This window comes from Manis pentadactyla, chromosome 1, assembly GCF_030020395.1.
Source record: "Manis pentadactyla isolate mManPen7 chromosome 1, mManPen7.hap1, whole genome shotgun sequence".
Taxonomy (NCBI): domain Eukaryota; kingdom Metazoa; phylum Chordata; class Mammalia; order Pholidota; family Manidae; genus Manis; species Manis pentadactyla.
In genome coordinates, this window is record NC_080019.1 from 168,414,107 (window position 1) to 168,434,907 (window position 20,801).

General features: G+C 36.9%; 1 protein-coding gene across 1 annotated transcript in view; it reads right to left on the reverse strand.

Moving 5' to 3' along the window:
* The window catches only part of SLC9C1 (solute carrier family 9 member C1), a 111,830-nt gene that overhangs the window by 44,038 nt on the left and 46,991 nt on the right, over positions 1-20,801 (reverse strand). Inside the window, exons 15-19 of the mRNA XM_057488618.1 lie at positions 15,558-15,753; positions 12,347-12,532; positions 10,291-10,440; positions 8,577-8,628; positions 7,202-7,350 (exon numbers count right to left, since the gene is read on the reverse strand). Of these exons, the coding sequence (XP_057344601.1) occupies positions 7,202-7,350; positions 8,577-8,628; positions 10,291-10,440; positions 12,347-12,532; positions 15,558-15,753 (733 nt within the window). The remainder of the gene's footprint in view (positions 1-7,201; positions 7,351-8,576; positions 8,629-10,290; positions 10,441-12,346; positions 12,533-15,557; positions 15,754-20,801) is intronic.

The window sequence follows — 20,801 nt, forward strand, 5'->3', positions numbered from 1 at the left end:
TGAAAGATATGTACTTATTGCCATTGCAGGCTTTAAATTCGTGGTTACCAAAGGTTCAAGGTTAGCCTCTTTAGTATCTTACTGCCTAACTTAGCTCGCTTATTGAGCTGTTATATACACTGTCTGGAGATTCTTTTCTTCTCTCCCTTCTTGTTCCTCCTCCTCGATTCTTCATATGTTGGGTGTTTTGTGCTGTGCTCTTTCTAGGAGTGCTCCCATCTAGAGCAGTCCCTGTAAGATGTTCTGTAGAGGTGGTTTGTGGAAAGCAAATTCCCTCAGCTTTTGTTTGTCTGGGAATTGTTTAATCCCACCGTCATATTTGAATGATAGTCGTGCTGGATACAGTATCCTTGGTTCAAGGCCCTTCTGTTTCATTGTATTAAATATATCATGCCATTCTCTTCTGGCCTGTAGGGTTTCTGTTGAGAAATCTGACATTAGCCTGATGGGTTTCCCTTTATAGGTGACCTTTTTCTCTCTAGCTGCCTTTAACACTCTTTCCTTGTCCTTGATCTTTGCCATTTTAATTATTATGTGTCTTGGTGTTGCCCTTCTTGGATCCTTTCTGTTGGGGGTTCTGTGTATTTCCGTGGTCTGTTTGATTACTTCCTCCCCCAGTGTGGGGAAGTTTTCAGCAATTATTTCTTCTAAGATACTTTCCATCTCTTTGCCTCTCTCTTCTTCTTCTGGGACCCCTATAATACAGATATTGCTCCTTTTAGATTGGTCACACAGTTCTCTTAATATTGTTTCGTTCCTGTAGATCCTTTTGTCTCTCTCTATGTCAGCTTCTATGCGTTCCTGTTCTCTGATTTCAATTCCATCAATGGCCTCTTGCATTCTATCCATTCTGCTTATAAACCCTTCCAGAGTTTGTTTCATTTCTGCGATCTCCTTTCTGGCATCTGTGATCTCTTTCCGGACTTCATCCCATTTTTCTTGCATGTTTCTCTGCATCTCTGTCAGCATGTTTATGATTCTTATTTTGAATTCTTTGTCAGGAAGACTGGTTAGGTCTGTCTCCTTCTCTGGTGTTGTCTCTGTGATCTTTGTCTGCCTGTAGCTTTGCCTTTTCATGGTGATAGAAATAGTCTGCAGAACTGGGACGAGTGACGGCTGGAAGGACTTCCTTTCTTGTTGGTTTGTGGCCCTCCTCTCCTGGGAGAACAGCGGCCTCTAGTGGCTTGTGCTGCGCAGCTGCACGCAGACAGGGTTTCTGCTTCCTGCCCGGCTGCTATGGAGTTAATCTCTGCTGTTGCTGTGGGCGTGGCCTGGCTCGGGCAGCTACTCCAAAATGGTGGAGTCGCGTTGTAGCAGGAGCTGCTGGGAGGCTATTTATCTCCCTAAGGGGCCTCCCTGCTCCCTGCAGCCCAGGGGTTAGGGTGCCCAGAGATCCCGGATTCCCTACCTCTGGATTAAGTGGCCCGCCCTGCCCCTTTAAGACTTCCAAAAAGCACCCGCCAAAACAAAACAATGAACACAAAAAAAACAAGAAAAAAAATTTTTTTAATTAAAAAAAAAAAAAAATTTTTAATTAAAAAAAAAAGGTGGTCGTTCGTTTTTCTTTATTCTCCGGTGCCAGCCTCAGGCCTCTGCTCACTGGTCTTTCTGCCCTGTTTCCCTAATATTGGGGTCCCTGTCCCTTTAAGACTTCCAAAAAGCGCTCGCCAAAACAAAGCAGCAAAAAAGCAAAAAAAAAAAAAATGGTCGCGCGCTTTTCTTATGTCCTCTGTCGCCCAGCCTCCAGTGCCTGCTCACTGTTCTTGCTGCCCTGTTTTCCCAGTATCGAGGGCCCTGCACTCTGGCCCGGATGGCTGGGGCTGGGTGTTCGGCAGCCCTGGGCTCCGTCTCCCTCCCGCTCTGCCTGCTCTTCTCCCGCCTGGAGCTGGGGGGAGGGGCGCTCGGCTCCCGCGGGGCCGGGGCTTGTATCTTACCCCCTTCGCGAGGCGCTGGGTTCTCTCAGGTGTGGATGTGGTCTGGATATTGTCCTGTGTCCTCTGGTCTTTATTCTAGGAAGGGTTGTCTTTGTTATATTTTCATAGATATATGTTGTTTTGGGAGGAGATTTCCGCTGCTCTACTCACACCGCCATCTTCCGCCTGCCCATGTGAATCTTCTACTCTGTGTCTTTTGATTGGTGCATTCAGTCCATTTACATTTGGGTGATTATTGAAAGGTATGTACTTATTGCCATTGCAGGCTTTAAGTTTGTGGTTACCAAAGGTTCAAGGTTAGCTTCTTTACTATCTTACTGTCTGACTTAACTCGCTTATTGAGCTATTATAAACACAGTCTGATGATTCTTTATTTCTCTCCCTTCTTATTCCTCCTCCTCCCTTCTTCATATGTTTGGTGTTTTGTTCTGTGCTCTTTTTAGGAGTGCTCCCATCAAGAGCAGTCCCTGTAAGATGCCCTGTAGAGGTGGTTTGTGGGAGGCAAATTCCCTCAGCTTTTGCTTGTCTGGGAATTGTTTAATCCCTCCTTCATATTTAAATGATAATCGTGCTGGATACAGTAGTCTTGGTTCGAGGCCCTTCTGTTTCATTGCATTAAGTATATCATGCCATTCTCTTCTGGCCTGTAGGGTTTCTGTTGAGAAGTCTGATGATAGCCTGATGGGTTTTCCTTTGTAGGTCACCTTTTTTTCTCTCTGGCTGCCTTTAATACTTTGTCCTTGTCTTTGATCTTTGCCATTTTAATTATTACATGTCTTGGTGTTGCCCTCCTTGGATCCCTTGTCATGGGAGTTCTGTGTACCTCTGTGGTCTGAGAGGCCATTTCCTCCCCTAGTTTGGGGAAGTTTTCAGCAATTATTTCTTCAAAGACACTTTCTATCCCTTTTCTCTCTCTTCTTCTTCTGGTACACCTATAATGTGGATATTGTTCCATTCGATTGGTCACTCAATTCTCTTAAAATTCTTTCATTCCTGTAGATCCTTTTATTTCTCTCTGCATCAGCTTCTCTGCGTTCCTGTTCTCTGTTTTCTAGTCCATTAATGGTCTTTTGCATCTCGTCCATTCTGCTTTGAAGTCCTTCCAGAGCTTGTTTTATTTCTGTATTCTCCCTCCTTAGTTCTTGCATATTTCTCTGCAAGTACATCAGCATGGTTATGACTTTTGTTTTGAATTCTTTTTCAGGAAGACTGGATAAATCTATCTCCCCAGGTTCCTACTCAGGGGAAGATGTAGCAGATGCCGAAGCTGTCTGGGTTAGTCTTGTCTGGATCAAACTTTTTTGCCTTTTCATGTTGATAGGTGCAATGGTGAGCTATTTACTTTCTGTCAGCTGGGAGGGCCAAGGCTTTCCACTAGCTCCTGGCCTTTTTTTACTGGGACAACTGTGACCCCTAGTGGCTTGTGTTGGGCAGTTGCATGTAGACTCGGTCTCTGTATCTTGCCTGGCTGGTATGGAGGAAGCTCTCTTTGCTGTGGGCATGACCAACCTCAGGCCACTGCTCTGCTATGGCAGGGCCCCGTAGGGGTAATGGACGGGGGGCTGTTTGGCTGTTTACCTCCGTGAGTGTTCTCAGAGCTGTTGCCCAGGGGGGTTAGTGTGCCCGGGGTTCCCCGGAATTTCCAGCTGCTGGACGTTGACCGCGGAACTTCCATCCAGCTGTGGCTTCCCTGTCCCTTTAAGACTTTCAGAAAACACTTGCTTTTCTTTGTCCCAGGGGTGCCAGCTTCCGGACCCGCTCCAAGGTCTTGCTCTCCTGTTTCCCTAGTTTCCAGCACCCCACGCATGCACTGTGTCTGCACTCTGGTGCAGGTGGCTGGGGCTGGGTATTTAGCAGTCCTGGGGTCCCTCTCCCTCCCCGGTCCTACTCCTCTCCTCCCGCCGGGAGCTGGGGTGAGGGGCACTCGGGTCCCGCCAGGCCGGAGCTTGTATCTTACCCCCTTTGTGAGGCACTGGGTTCTCACAGGTGTGGATGTAGTCTGGCTGTTGTCCTGTGTCTTCTGGTCTCTCTTTTAGGATTAGTTGTATTTGTTGTATTTTCAAAAATATATATGTTTTTGGGAGGAGATTCCCACTGTCCTACTCACGCTGCCATCTTGGCTCTGCCCCCAAAGTGTTTGCTTCTTGTACACATTCCTGTTGGCTGTATGGTTATATAATCTAATTGCTGGGTCACAAGGCATGTATGTGTTCAAATTTAGTAGACTCGGCCAAACAGTTTTCCCAAAGTGATTAAATTAATTTACACTCCCACTCTCATATTCCAATTGATCCACATTGTCGCTAATACCTGGTATTGTCATTTTAAAAAAATTAGGCTTAATTAGTTTAATTAAACTGTGTATTGGTATTTTATTTCAGTTTCTGTGGACTTCCAGGAGTTCTCTATATATTCTGGATATTAAATCCTTATCGATACATGACTTATAAATAATCTTTCTTATTCTGTGGGTTGCATTTTTATTCTGTTGACAGTGCCCTTTGGTGCACATGAAATGCATCATGTGCATTTAAAAAATTTTTTTCATGAAGTGCAAATGGTTTTTTCTTTTGTTGCCTGTGCCTTTTGTGTCATTTCCAAGAAATCACTGCCATATCCAATGCCTGAATCCTTGCTCTATGATTCCTTCTGAGAGTTTATAGTTTTAGATCTTATGATTAGGTCATGGATTCATTTTGAGTTAACTTTTCTATGTGGTGTTAGGTAAAGGGTCCATCTTCAGTTTTTTTTTTTTTGCATATGGATACCCAGCTTTCCTATGCACAGAGTAAAGTTGGATCATGTTTTTTTATTCATTCTGTCAAACTTTTTGTATTGATTGGTGAGAGTAATTCACTTACATTTAAAGTAATTACTGAAAAGGGAGTACTTCTGTCATTTTACTATTTATTCTACATGGTTTATAGTTTTTTGTCCCTCATTCCCTGCATTGCTGTTTTCTTTTGTATTTAGTTGATTTTTTTTTTTTGGTACTAAAACACATTTCTTTTTCATTTATTTTTGTGTATATTCTTTACTTATTTTCTTTTTGGTTACCATGAAGGTTATGTTTAACATCCAAGGGTATTACACTCTGACTTGAATTTATACCAGCTTTATTTCCATAACATGAAATTCTGCTCTTTTAACAGCTCCATCCCCACTCCTTTCAGTTATTGATGTCACAGAAATAACATCTTACATTGTGTGTCCAAAACCAGAAACTAATAATTTCTTAAATTTATTAGTCTCTGAAGTTATGTAGAAAGGAAATGTGGAGTTATAAGCCAAAGTTATAGTAATATCAGCTTTTAGACTAATAAATGTTTTTTAAATGTCTTAGTCTCTCAAATCCTGTAGAAAACAAAAAGTGGTGTTACAAATGATTATTATAATAATACTAGCTTTTATAATTGCCCATGTATTTATTTACATTTACTGAGATCTTTATTTCTTCATATGGATTCACATTACTGTCAGGTGTCCTTTCACTTCAATCTGCAGGACTCCTCTGTCATTTCTTTTAGGACAGGCCTAGTGACAACGAACTCCCTCAGATTTTGTTGACCTGGGAATATCTTAATTTCCCCTTCACTTCTGAAGGACAGTTTTGCTGGTTATAGGGTTCTTGGTTAACAGTTTTTTTTTTCTTGGAGCACTTCGGACACATCAGTCCACTTCCTTTTGGCCTCCAAAGTTTCTGATAAGAAATCTGATGATAATCTTATTGAGGATTCCCTGTTTGTTTCTCTCTTGCTGACTGTAAAATTTCTCTTTCTGTCTTTTGACATTTGATTATAATGTCTTAGTGTGGGTCTCCTACTTGTTCACTGACCTTCTTAGATGTTAATATTCAAGACTTTTATCAAATTTAGGATGTTCCCAGAATTATTTCTTCAAATTTTCTCTCTGTCCCTTTCTCCCTTCTCTTTGTGGGTCTCCCACAGTGCATATGTTGGTCCACTTGATGGTGTCCCACAGGTTCCTTAGACTCTGTTCACTTTTCTTCAATCTTTTTCTTTCTGTTCCTCAAATGTGATGATTTCCATTGCCCTACCTTCAAGGTGACTGATTCTTTCTTCTGCCTGATCGAATATACCTTATAGTTCTTGCCACATGCCTGTTATATATTTTAAGGATTTCAAGTTTTTAATTGTTATTGTGAATAGAATACTTTTCTACATTTTCTTTAGTTGGGGGAGAATTTTTAATATTTATCTTGTTACTGGATACCTATTGAATTTTCTTATTAAGCCTACAGCTTTTAAGCTAATTCCCTAGGAGCTTAAATTAAACAATCAACAATAACAGTTTTCTCCTCTTTCCAAAATTTCCATCACTTAATTTTCTTTCTCTTTTTTTTTGAAGAAAGACATTTAAAGTCCTGGCTAAGACTTCCAACACAGCATTCAATGCTCGGAGTAGTACTGTTCATTCTTCTTTTGTTCCTGACTTTAACAGGAAAACTGTTTTGCCATCTAATACAATGTTTGATTGAGATTTCTAATAGGTACCCTTTATCCAGTTAACAATGTTACTTCTCTTATTAGCTTTGCAGTATTTTTTTGAACATTCTGAAAGAGAGTTAGATTTTATCAAATGGCTTTCCTGCTTTGATCTCTTAATAAGTGAGTTTTATAGCTATTTTTGGATATAAGACCTTAGTCATAGTACATTATGCTTTTAAAATGTTGCCATTCAATTAGCGATTATTATTTTAATAAGTCTAGTATATGTATTTGTAAGCATAACATATTTATGTTTTTTTTGCTTATACTATTCTCAATTTGGGGAATAAATTTCATACTTACAGAATTAGTTACATCCCTCTCTATCTTTTACATGTCACATTTTCATTTAAATAACTTAAAGAAAGGATATGTAGTTGATTATTACCATATAATTGAGTGTGCTTATAGACCATAGTTTCTGTGAGAGAAGTTGTTTCAATATCACAGATAATTCTCAGGAACATTTTGATAACCACTCTAGCTTAGGATGAGAAACAGGTTTATCATACCCTTGTCTTGGGAGCAAAGCATACAAGAGATGGTCCCTCACCGAACCAAAAAAGGAAAAAGAAGTCGATCACCAGAGCTATAGGAAATAAATTCTCAGTGGTGGTTGCTTTTCTTTGGAAAATTATTTTAAGTTAGATATTCATATCTCAGGGAAGGCCTATATTGGATATAGCCAAAAGTAGATTTGAAGATCATGAATGACTATATACCAACTAAGTATATTTGATTTGAAATATTCTACCTTACCTTATCAATTTCAGAACCTTCAACTTCATGAATAATTCCTTTTAACCTGAAAACATTAACAATTTCTGTAGCCAAATTAAGCATAACATTAATCTCTTCCTTTGTTTTCATAGTGATAGTGATTTCTGGATGATCATACTCTAAGTAGCCTGAAAAATAACAAAATATCTTCAGATGAAATAAGGATATTGCTTAAATGTTTCATGTGGACAATACGCTAATACTTCTGCTTCAATCCGTAAGTACAAGCCTAAACACAGGGAAATGAATTTCTTTCTGCTGAAGTCTCTACAATCAATTGTAAGTCATCAAGGGTACAGAGTTCTACCTGCAGCTCATACTTGTGCCTGAGCCCATAAGGGACAGACGACCCCAGTCCTAGAATCAATTATACTGATCCATCTGCACTGTACACCGAGAGTCTTTTCTGGGCTGTAGTTTCACAGTTCACAATCTCCTTTTCTATTCTCTTTGAATCAGGGTACTTTTACTGTAGGCTCTGTAGATATGGCTTCTGATTAAATCCTCTCCCTTAGTCTGAGTCATTGTTCACCCACTTTGCTGTGCATCAACATGGCTCATCCATCTATGATCTTCTGCCTGTCTGGTCTGGATTCATGAATGCCTACATAAAGTTTCACCCACTTAAGATTCTACAGTTAGGCTTTTCCTTGGTCCTGACAGCATTACTGGCTTGACAACTATCTTCCATAAAAGGTATCTCAAGCCTGGCCTCATTCTCATCCTAGGTGTGTCCTTTTACTACCCACGATCTGGTACCAACCCCCTTCTTCTCCACACACATGAACACTATACCAGAGGAGTGTGTCTGTCCTACTTATAGGATTTGTTCTGCACTAGGAGCATGGCCTGGCATGACTCGGAGAACAGGCTCTTGTTGTGTTTGTGAACTAAGGATCCCAGAAGTCACAACAGGAATCTCTGAGACTCTGTTCTGATTTCAACTCATTAGAAAGCTTACATCTTCAGATGGCGGCACTGTGGCAAGTGGAAGAAAAAAATAACTTTTATCTTTGTGTTGCTAGGAAGGTATATGTACTTCTGGTTTGAAACAAAGTAGAATTTAAAAGGTGATAATAATATGTGTAATCATGCCATACTAATTCATTTTCTTTAAACAAATTAAAAGGCCTTCATTGGGGTATAAGTCAGAGAGAACAAGTGAGGAGAGATAAAAGTACACTATTCGTATCCAGCCAAAGATATGATCATAATGATTGTTGAAGTTGTCTATTCTATTCTTAGTAGTAAATAGGTTTCCTTACAGATCAATTTAGTTATCAAAAACATTACCTCTATGAAGAAATGATGGTAAGAGATGTCCATGCTGAATCTTTAGGAAGAGAGTACTTACCTAGCTCTTCCATAGCATGTCCTGTATTCTTTGTTACCCTCCTTAACAGCATCTATGGAACAAAAGATGTATTATCTCCATTGGAAAACAAGCTGTTATGACAGGTTTTTACATTTGCACCTGATGGATTTTTAACCTAAAGGAATATAATGGAGAGCTTTCTAAAGAGTAGAATTGAATTTTGTGCAATGAACTTTATTTTGTTCAAACAAGAGTGGTGGGGAGGCTTAGAAGCAAGCATTATCTCGGGTGATTTTGAGAAAACTGAAGGTGAGTCATACATTTTTCCTTAAGGCAACTTGCTTTAGGATACTATTGATTATGAAAATTACAGGCAGGGTAGGTACTTTCTCATTCAACTTTTTTTTTTTTTTAGAGGGCATCTCTCATATTTATTGATCAAATGGTTGTTAACAACAATAAAATTCTGTATAGGGGACTCAATGCACAATCATTAATCAACCCCAAGCCTAATTCTCAACAGTCTCCAATCTTCTGAAGCATAATGAATAAGTTCTTACATGGTGAACAAGTTCTTACATAGTGAATAAGTTCTTACATGGTGAACAGTACAAGGGCAGTCATATCACAGAAACTTTCGGTTTTGATCATGCATCATGAACTATAAACAATCAAGTCATATGATTATTCATTTGATTTTTATACTTGATTTATATGTGAATCCCACATTTATGAGAGTCTCCAAATTTGGGACACAGGAGCAACTTTCAACATTAAGTGAGGTAGAAGGTTTGGCTGAGCCATGGAAGAGCAGAAATGAGGACTAAAATTGGGCAACATCTGAGAGATTCAAGTCCTTTTTTATTTTCTACTGTGTATCCTCGAATTCCAGTGCTAAAAATGAGTGGTTATAAAAGGTAATCAAATTCAGGAAAATAGTTTTAAAATTACAGGTGGTGAAGAGCAGACTTTTTTTGTGTGTTCAATTTTTTAAACTATAAAGCTTTGAGCATATGACAGATAACATTCGAATGTTCTACATTTCTTTGAAAGGAAAATATTTAACTTCACATAGCTGACAAACTTGTGGGCATGTATCTGTGTTAATATGTCTCAATTGAGAAAATAAAAAATAAAATCTAGAATGTAGGTCCCAGAATTCTCTTTGCTGTTTTCTAGTTATGTGACTTTGGGCATAATCATTTAAGCTCTCTTGGCTTCATTTTTCTCATCAGTATAATGAGGGAATTAGATAAGTTTGCCTTCTGGATAAGTTTTGGTTATTTCTTTCTATTTGCCAGATTCCTAGCCTTTACTTCTTTTACTATTGCTATAGGAAAATCAGGGATACAGAAAGAGAGAAGGAGACTTTGGGAAATTATGAGGAAGCTCTGGTCAAACTGCCATCACTTCTCACCCTCCAGTATTTCCTGTTTAATACATCTGTAACTTGGCACATCCTGGAATTTGCACTGGGGAGGGAACTGACCATTGCACATGGATTTCATGATAGCTTTCACAAAGCCTTGTATTCCAAGAGACTTGTAACTTGTTGGTGTGGCACAGACATTTCAACAAGGAGACATTTGAGCAGTCTAAAATGTAGACTAGTTTAAGTTTTTATAGAAAAAATTTAGCAAACCAGGAGTCAAAAACCACATCGACATATATAGATAGAAGATGTGATGGGTGAGGGCAACTGAGGGGTGGGGAAAATAATCCTTTTTCTTAGTATTTTTAAAGTTTTACTCACCTGTTTAACCTCTTCAGAACTTGCAATCTTATCTATTATGGTCATTGTGTCCACTTCACCTTGGACATACCCTTTTAGTATTGCGTACTTAAAGGACAGCTGATGACTCATCCTTTTATCTGTTATTTGCAGCAACTTTGGTGTTACAAGCTTTAAAAAGCAGGACTGGTAGTTAATATAAGTTGCACAAATTTTAGTTAATTACAAATTTATAGCTGTTTATGAATATATTTATAAATATATTAAAAAATATTTATATGTTTAGATTTAGTTGTTTAACTAAAATAGGTAATAATAAAAAATGACATCCTGTCAGCAGTAACTGTAGTAACCTGTCAAGGTTCTTGTTTTATTTATGGTATATCTTAATAACTAACTTCATGCCTTGAATATTCCCCTATAACTAATAATGTTGGGCACCTATGTAAAGTTAAGACTTTATTCTTTACTGATTTCCTTTATAGAGAATTCGATGCTATTTTCAACTGGTTTAAATCCTTGGAAAACAATGTGATTAATCTTCTGACCTTAGCTCATAAAATGACTGTCTGTGAAGTATTGCCAATTTTACCTGCTAAATCTACTAAACTTCCTACTAGATAGTTCATTCAGGTTAGAACCCACCACAAGTATACTACCTGTTGCACCCCACAATTAACTTGTTACTGTTTCTTTGCTTAGGGTTCAAGTCTCCAGGTTATCCATTATCATTGTGCAGTCCCTTAACTTCAGCAGAATTGGCGCTTCTCTATGTTTTCTTGACGAGGTTCCACAATCTCCATACTCTACTCTCCAACCACCTGCCATTAATCTCCAAAAACTTATACTCACCCTTGAAGATTCAGTTCTAGTATCACCTAATAAAGGAAATGTTTTCCATCCCACTAGCACTTCTGTGCACTCTACTATTTTGTACTTTTCCTACCTTATAACATTGGAATACCTAGATTACTAATTGTGCTTTCTACTATAAACTCTCTGGTAGCAGAGACTATAACTAATTTGTCATCAATTCAAGGACCTACCATTTGACATAAAGACAAAGGTTCAGAGTTTTCTGAATACATAAACAAACTTTTCTTAGATGGTTTACCAGTTTCTTCATCTAAAATATTTGGTATACTATATATATCCTCTTATTAGTAAGATTTAACTAGTTACTGGAATACCATAGACTTGCTTTCCTCAGGTCAAATTTCACACTAGCATTACTTACAGTCTCATACAATAGTGAAAAGGAAAAGGCTTCTTGTTCCATACTTTTACAGCTGGTTGATTTAGGCCTTTCTGTACCAAGAGCATTTTTTAACATATGTAAGAAAGCTTCTAAATGTAAAGATTCTAATCTATTAGTTTTATCTCTAAATCAACAATGTCTTACTTAGCACTGTTTCTCTTACAGTGCCTATATGTATATATGCATCTTGTCCATGTATGAATAAAGAAAGAGGTAGAGAGAGAGGGGGAAAATGTATCCATGTGCATATTATATACATGTTGTGATGGTGTTTCATGTCATTGAAATAGTCATATAGAAAATAAATAACTATCCACCATATTGGTTATATAAAGATGTATGGACAATATAAGGCCATCTTGGATGCTGTGATTCTTAAATACTATGAATTTCTGTAATACAAAATGTGTATTTTTTGGTTTCCTGATTTGTATGAATGTATGCTATTTGCTTGGTCACCATGAATGGTTTGCATAGTTGTTTTATTGATTTCCATCTTTTATTCCAAGTATTTATAAGCATAAACATTACTTGGGCATTAGTTTGTATTTACATTAAAATGGAATTTTTCATGGCTTTTATTCAGAGGAAAAGCTGTGATGATTATTTCTATATTTTCTTGTGCTAAATGAATTTCTAATTTGGATATTCATAATACGCTATGTTATAAAGCTTATTTGTTAAGGGGATCTAAAATTTTAAATATAAACATCAGCCCAACAGAAAGTGGAAGCCATAAAACTAGTAAACTAACTTTAGTCCACATTGTATGAAGAAGTCAGGAGAAATTTGAAGTTAAATGATTTAATAGTTCTTTACCTTCAAAATGCGTAATACTCGAACAAGTTGAAGAAGTTTCATAAAGACCACTATTTGAATCACATCAAAAGTAAAACCAATGGAATTTGTCTCAGTAAGAATTACATCTATGATGCCCAAAACTATAATTGCTAACTCAAATTTGTTCCAGGTATGTAAAAAATATTCCTTCCTCATTGCTGCTATCTGTTGATTAAAAAATAAATTTCATTATATTGTTTTTTTTTTTTACTCCACAATTTTTCACAATAACTGAAACATCACTAGTTAGGTTGTCTCTGATCTGCCTTAAGACTCTACTTGTCTGAAATACCAATAAGTAATCATGTAAATTTGAAATTAAGTGGTTGAAATATTGAAACATATATTCCAATGAAGAAAATATTCAAAATACCTATTATTTTATGATCATTCATTCATTCTTTACTTGGAAAAAACTTATATTGAAAGCCTACTATAGCTAAGAGAATGGGAAGTCAAAGGTGATTGTGGATTCCAGCCTAGGAAACTATATCCAGTGGAATTTTGAAGGAAGAGTAGGCTTGGAGAAGATAAATTTGTTTTGAATAGGCCATTTGAGATGTTTGCACAGTAATTTGTTGGAGAGATATGGTCATCAGTTGTCTATGTGATCTGAGCCTCCAGATAAAATCTGAGCTGGAGACATGAATTTAGGAATCATTAGACTATGAATGGTAGTTGATGGCAGGGAATGGATGAGATGGCATGGTCTATGGGGCCCTTTATTTTTAAATTCATGCCTATGTCACTTGTGTCATTTTCCATATATTCTACACAAACTTAACATCTCTCCAGTCTCTACCCTGACCAACCCATTTCTAAGCTCCAGTCGTCGGGTGTGTTGTCAGTGTTTTCTCTAAGTTTTCCCTAGTTTTCGTTGTTAATTTATGCTACATACTCACTTACTCATTCTCTACTGGGACTCCTATTCATTATTCAAAATTCAACTCAAGTATCTCTCCCTGGAAAGCCTTCTTTCTTTGACCCCATTTTGTATAAGGAACTCCTATTTTTTCCCAAGTACTCTGTGCATTTTTCTATTATAATTTTTAAACACTGATTTGTAGTTTTGGTTATTTTGTATTCTTTAAGTAGCCTGATCCCCCCACTCACTATGATTCAAATAAAGTGTAGGGGACATTTATATCCATGTCCCAGAGGAAGCATATGCTCCAGTATAAATTAAGAAATTGCGATACTTGTTTATAAACAAACTCTGAGTTTAGTGGTAGAGAGTCATTTCCCTTGAGTCGGCTCACATTTAGCTGCGCTGAGGAAATTACGTGTCTGACTCAAGGAGGCAAAAGACAAGATCCTGATCTTGTGAGGTCCTGCCCAACTGACCATTTAGCCTCTGTAGAACCTCTGTCTCATTTCTTTCTGATTGAAACAGTGTATAGTTTGGATCATTGTTTTAGCCACTTGAAAAAACCAAAGAGTACAAAGTAAAAAGAGTAAGACTTTATCCAGATACCAGTTATTCAGAGATGTGAAACAGTTACCTGGAGGTCACTAGAATACAGATACAGGAGAGGAAGAGACTGGTGTAAAAAGATAGTGTAGGCTTCAAAAGAAGAAAAGTTTATTGAATATAAGCTTGTCAGAGAGAATGGTTGGAAGTTCAGGTAATGCCACATCCTGGTTCTCAGATGAGAAGAGTGATAACCCTTCTTCTGAGAAAGCTGAAAAGACCCCTTCCTCCAAAAGGTTGTGGAGTGTTTGTGGAAAAGGTTGAAAATACAGGAAGACTTTTAACGCAGCAATGAATATTAGAAAGAAAACAATCTTAGAGGGGTTGGATACCAACTTGACTATTCATTAGCTACGTGACCTTAGGCAAAAGACTCAGGTCCCTCATCTGTAAAATGCAAGGTACGATGGTTACCTTAAAGGGTTAATTTAAGGATTTGAAATGTTATAAACAAAATGACTGGTATCTTACAGATGATCATGTATTATTTTTGTTATTCACATAACTGATATTTAGAAAGGCACCACAGAAAGGGGCAGAACTGAACCCAACAGAAAAGATGGTAAAGGATGCATATAGAACAGTGAGAATGAATCTTGAATTCAGTAGAAGGGAGAGGCAAGAAGAGGCCTGCACAGTATTCTCTCAGCTAAGAAGGGTAAGCATGTCTCTGCTGTCTTAGGTTCTGCTGATTGAATGAAGCTATGGCTACACATGGCTATGACAGCATCTTAAACTGGGCAAAATACAAAGAATAACAGAACTAGAGGGACTGTCATCTATCATGTAGGCCAACCCTGACATTTTACAGAAGACATTGAGGCTGGGAAAAGTTTGATAACTTGGGGAACAGCTAACAGTTTGTTAGAGGAACCCAAACCTGAGCCAGGTCCACTGAATCCCAGCTCAGTGTTCTTTCTACCGTAGTACATATGAGATGATTTTAGGGAACCCTTCCCTCTTACCCTCATGCTATTACTAACCCTAATCCTAATCGCTTTACTTTCTCTTAATTATATGAAATCTCCTATAGTCTTTCCAACTAATTTTGGATTTATAACATACAATGTGATTGGATGTGAATCCCAACCCATCCACCAATATCATGGCTCTGCAGGGGCATTTTCATTTTCTGGTAAAGATTGGAGATTCATTTATTTTGCCCAAATATCAGATATATTTCTTCTATTTCAATATTCTGGCTAAAAATATTTTATACTACAACTTTTTGACCTATGTGACACAATACTGTTGTCAGTTTTGGGCATACATTTCCATCATTGAGCAACTACCTTTATATTAAATAAAAAACCAAATTATGAAATATTTTTCAAGTATAAATGAATATCAATCAATCTCCCTATCCATCTGTTTATCTGTCTAGTATAAAAGTAATAAAATGAACACCCATGTACTCACCACCTTGCTAAGTTTAAGAACATTTGCAATACATCTGAAACCCACTCTGGGTCCCTTTGACACACACCATTTAAAATTTTATTTTTGCACATACAAAATCAATCCCTAAAGTTTGAATATTTTCTATTGAGGCACCCCAAAAAATCACCTTTAAAAATTAAAGTTTATTTGAAAAGTGGTGGAGAATTTCATACATTCCTTTAGAATACTGTGTAGCTAGTGGTGAAAAATGAAATCTCTGTGTTAGACACATAACATGTACACACACACACACACACACACACACACATTTTAGATTACCTTTAATAGGGCTTCCAGGATATAAAATGCAAGAAAAAGGTAGTTAGAGTATCTTAATTCATGCTTATAGATATCTCCTAACACAGATATCCAAGAAATTATAATAGGAAACATATTCATCACTATGACAAGGTATCCAACATACTCAAATTCATCAGTAAATACAATCTTATGGCATACATGAAGAAAGCAATGTCTGTAAAAGAAGAGAGAGTTTTATCTGTTAAAATAAATTGAATTATTTTCATTATATGCTTGTTCTGTTCTAATCATCAATAGGTACAGAGCCCCAGCATAATTCCTGGAAGTAGCCATCATTACCTAACACTTTCTGGTATCCTACTTCAGGTATATTTTAATTTCCTTCTCTGGTTTCCCTTCTTTTTTTTTCTCACCTTCCTTACCTCTCATTCATTTTTACTCTTAATAGAAATATCTGTGGTCCTAAGACCAGGATACTTCAAACTGGAAATATTTAAAAAAATAAAACAAAAGGATTCCCTCCCACATTGCAATAACTCCACTTCTCAGAGATGACAATTATTAACACTTTGAATATTGTTCCCATCATTTCTGTTTATATAATTATCATTTATAAACACAAAAGGAATGATGTCATACAAATTCTGTAAACTTCCCTCCCCTTTCTCTCAACAATGAGTCATGGGCATCTTTCCTTGCCAAGGTATAAAATCTGGAACAAATTCCAGCATGTGTGGTAGTGGAATTACATGGATCCACATTTTATCAAAAATTGAAATTAACGTATATGCTTTGAAAAACAGTTTCCATACCAAGTAGAGTGAAATTGTGGATGAATGGATTTACTCATGTATTTTTAATCATCCGAGTAGCAAAATAACACATTATTATTGTTAAAATGCAAATGAAATGATTAAGCAATTACTGATTGAAGGTTGGTTAAGTACTGTATCACTTCCCCATTCTCAGAGATAGATCTGTGTTACTTAGGAACTCAGAGCTGTGATACTGAAACTTTGACAATTTAAGGCCTTATTTAAGAAAAAGAAGATGAAATTATGAATATGTACATGATCCAGTCCTCAAATCGCTGGAGCCCTCGGCGGCCTCAGGCAGTGTCCGTGGGAGGGAGCAGCCGTGGCGTGGGTGCTACGCCTTGTGAACTTCACAGTAACAGTGCCTCTGCCCTTCTCAGTCCTCTCTCCAGACTGCTTTTCTTTTCTTTCCTTCCTTCCTTCCTCCTTCCCTTCCTCCCTCTCTTTCTTTCTTTCTATTTCAAACTTTCAGCTATATTGGGGTATAATTGATGTATAACTGCAGATATTTAAAGTGTATATCATGGTGATTTGATGTATGTATCCATTGTAAAAGGATTCTACAAATCTAGCTAATTAACACATCCATCCTGTCACATGATTATCTTTTTGCAGGAGGGTGAGACTATTTAAGTTTTATTCTATTAGCAAATTTCTATTATACACTATGGTGTCATCAACTATAGTCACATTAGATGTCTTACATTAGATCCTCAGACCTTATTCATCTTATAGGTGAAAGTTAAACCTTTTACCAACTGCTCCCTCCTTACCCTATCCCTCAGCCCTGCTAACTGCTTTTTTATTCTGTTTTTAAAAGTTGACATTTTTTAGGTTAAGCGTATAAGTGATATGATGCAATATTTGTCTTTCTCTGTCTGGCTTATTTTTCTTACCTTAATGCCCTTAAGTTCCATCTATGTTTATACAAATGGCAGGATTTCCTTCTTTCTCATGGCTGAATAGTACTCCTTTGTATATATATTCACCTCATTTTCTCTATCCGATCATTTATTGTTGGCCACTTAGTTTATTTTGTGTTATTTTGTGTTACTAACACTTTGAATATTGTTCCCATCATTTTTGTTTGTGTAATTATTATTTATAAACACAAAAGGAATGATGTCATACATATTGTTCTGTAAACATTCCTCCCCTTTCTCTCAACAATGAGTCATGGGCATCTTTCCTTGTCAAGGCATAAAATCTGAACAAATTTCAGCATGTGTGGTAGTGGAATGAATATGGGAGTGCATATATCTCTTTGATGTCCTATTTTCATTTCCTTTGGCTATATAACTAGAAGTGAGACTGCTAGATCATATGGTAGTTTTATTTTGAATTTTTTGAGGAACCTTCAAATTGTCTTCCATAGTGGCTATAACAATTTACATATCCACCAACAGTGCCCAAGGGTCCCCCTTTCTTCATGTCCTTGTTAACACATATTATCTCTTGTCTTATTGATAATAAACATTCTAACAGGTATGAGGTGATATCTCACTGTGGTTTTGATATGCATTTCTCTGATGGTTAGTGATGGTGAGCACCTTTTCATGTATCCATTGACCATTTGTATGTCTGATTTGGGAAATGTCTGTTCAGTTCCTCTGACCATTTTTTAAATTGGATTGCTTGGATTTTTTTGTTTGTTTGCAAGGGACTTGAATGAGTTCTTCTGTTTATTGGCATGTAGTCTTATATTAGTTTCAAATACACAACACAGTGGTTCAACAGTTACCCATATCATTAAATCCTCACCTCTACTAGTACAGCTACTGTCTGTCAAGATAGGAAGATATTATAGAATTCACTGGCTGTATTCTCCATGCTGTACTACTATCCCCATGACCAACCTACATTATGACTGAGAATTTTTGTGCCCCTTTATCCCCTTCACCCTCCCCTCCACCCACCTCAACCCCTCCCTCATGGTAACCACAAGTCCCTTCTCAGTGTCTGTGAGTTTACTGCTGTTTTGCTTTGTATTTGTATTTCACAAATAAGTGAAATTATATAGTATTTGTCTTTCTCTGCCTGATTTATCTCACTGAGCATAATACTCTCTAGATCCATCAGTGTTGTGGCAAATGGCAGGATTTCTTTTCTTATGGCTGAATAATATTCCACTGTATATATGAACCACCTCTTTTTTATCCATTCATCTGTTGATGGACAGTTAGATTGCTTCCATATCTTGGCTAATGTAAATAATACAGCAATAAACATAGGGGTGCATATATATTTTTGGATCAGGGATTTTGTTTTCTTCAGGTGGAGTTACTGGGTCAAATGGTATTTGTATTTTTAGCTTTTTGTGGAAACTCCATATTGATATCCACAGTGGCTGCACCAATTTACATTCCCACCAACTGTGAAGGAAGGTTCCCTTTTCTTCACATCCTCACCAACCTTTATTATTTCTTGACTTTGGATAGTGGCTAGTCTGACTGGTGTGAGATGATATCTCATTGTGGTTTTGATTTGCATTTCCCTGATAATTAGTGATGTGGAGCATCTTTTCATGTGTCTGATGGCCATCTGTATGTCTTCTTTGGAGAAATGTCTATTTAGGTCCTCCACCCATTTTTTAATAGGGTTGTTTGTTCTTTTGGTGTTGAGGTGTATGAGCTCTTTATATAGTTTGAATGTTAACTCCTTTTTGGATAAATCATTTTCGAATATTCTCCCATACTGTAGGTTGCCTTTTTGTTCTGCTGATAGTGTTTTCTGCTGTACAGATGTTTTTAATTTGATGTAGTCCCAACTTGGTCATTTTTTATTTTGTTTCCTTTGCCTGAGGGGGTGTGTCCAGGAAAAAAATTGCTCATGCTTATATTCAAGAGATTTTTGCCTATGTTTTCTTCTAAGAGTTTTGTGGTTTCATGTTTTTACATTTAAGTCTTTAACCCATTTCGAGTTTACTTTTGTGTATGGAGTTAGACAGTAATCCAATTTCATTCTCTTGCATGTAGCTGTCCAGTTTTCCCAAAACCATTGAAAAAGCTGTCTTTTCCCCACTGTATATTCATGGCTCCTTTATCATACATTAATTGACCATATATGTGCAGGTTTATATCTGGGCTCTCTATTCTGTTCCATTGATCTATTTTCTTATGCCAGTACCAAATTGATTTGATTACTGTAGCTTTGCAGTATAGTTTGAAGTCAGGGAACATAACCCCCCCACCATCTTTGTTCTTCTTTCTCAGGAATGATTTGGATACTCAGGATTTTTTGTGGTTCCATATGAATTTTAGAACTATTTGTTCTAGTTCATTGAAAAATGTGTCAGAATTTTGATAGGGATTGCATTGAATCTGTAAATTGCTTTAGGCAGGATGGTCATGAGTTCTTTATATAGTGGATATTAACCTCTTATCAGATATGTGATTTTAAAATATTTTCTCCCATCCCATAGATTGCTATTTCCTCTTATTAATGGTTTCATTTATTGTGCAGATGCTTTTTAGTTTGATGTAGTCCCACTTGTTTATTTTTGCTTTTGTGGCCTTTGCTTTCAGTGTCAAATCCAAAAAATCATTGCTGAAGCTGATATCAAGGAACTTACCTTCTATGTTGTTTTTTTTCCAGGAGTTTTAGGGTTTCAGGTCTTACATTCAAGACTTTACACCATTTTGAGTTGATTTTTGTGTATGGTGTAAGACAGTGGTCCAGTTTCATTCTTTTGTATGTAGCTGTTCTGTTTTCCCATTACCATTTATTGGAGAGATTACCCTTTCCCCATTACATATCCTCAGTTCCATTGTCATAAATTAATTGACATGGGTTTATTTTGGGGGCTCTCAATTCTGTTCGACTGATCTATGTGTCAGTTTTTATGCCAATACCACACTTTGATTACTACAGCTTTGCAATATAATTTGAAATCAGGAAGTGTGATACCTTTAGGTTTGTCCTTTCTCAAGATTGCTTTGGCTGTTCATGGTCTTGTCACTCCATACCAATTTTAGGATTTTTAAAAAGTGTCATATTCTGGAAGCTAACTGATATATTCAGGAGATTTGATAAAGATTGCCTCGAATAGTATGGACATTGTTTAATAAAATTAATTTTCTGATACATGGACACAGAATATCTATTTATTTTTGTCTTCTTCAATTTTTTCATCATTGTCTTATTGTATTCAGTGTATAGGTTTTTCATCTCCTTGGTTAAATATGTTCCTAGGTATTTTATTCTTTCTGATGCAATTGTAAATAGAATAGTTTTCTTAATTTCTTTTTCTCTTAGTTTTTTAAATCAATGTATAGAAATGCTACTAATTTTTGTATATTTACTTTGTATCCTGCAAATTCACTGCATTTGTTTATTGGTTCTAGCCATGTTGAGACCTGATCCTTGGAAGCAAGAAAAGGTGGTAGAGACTAATCTTCAAACAAGGACAGCTTCCTCTTGTGATGTATTTGTAGCATCTGAAGGTGAT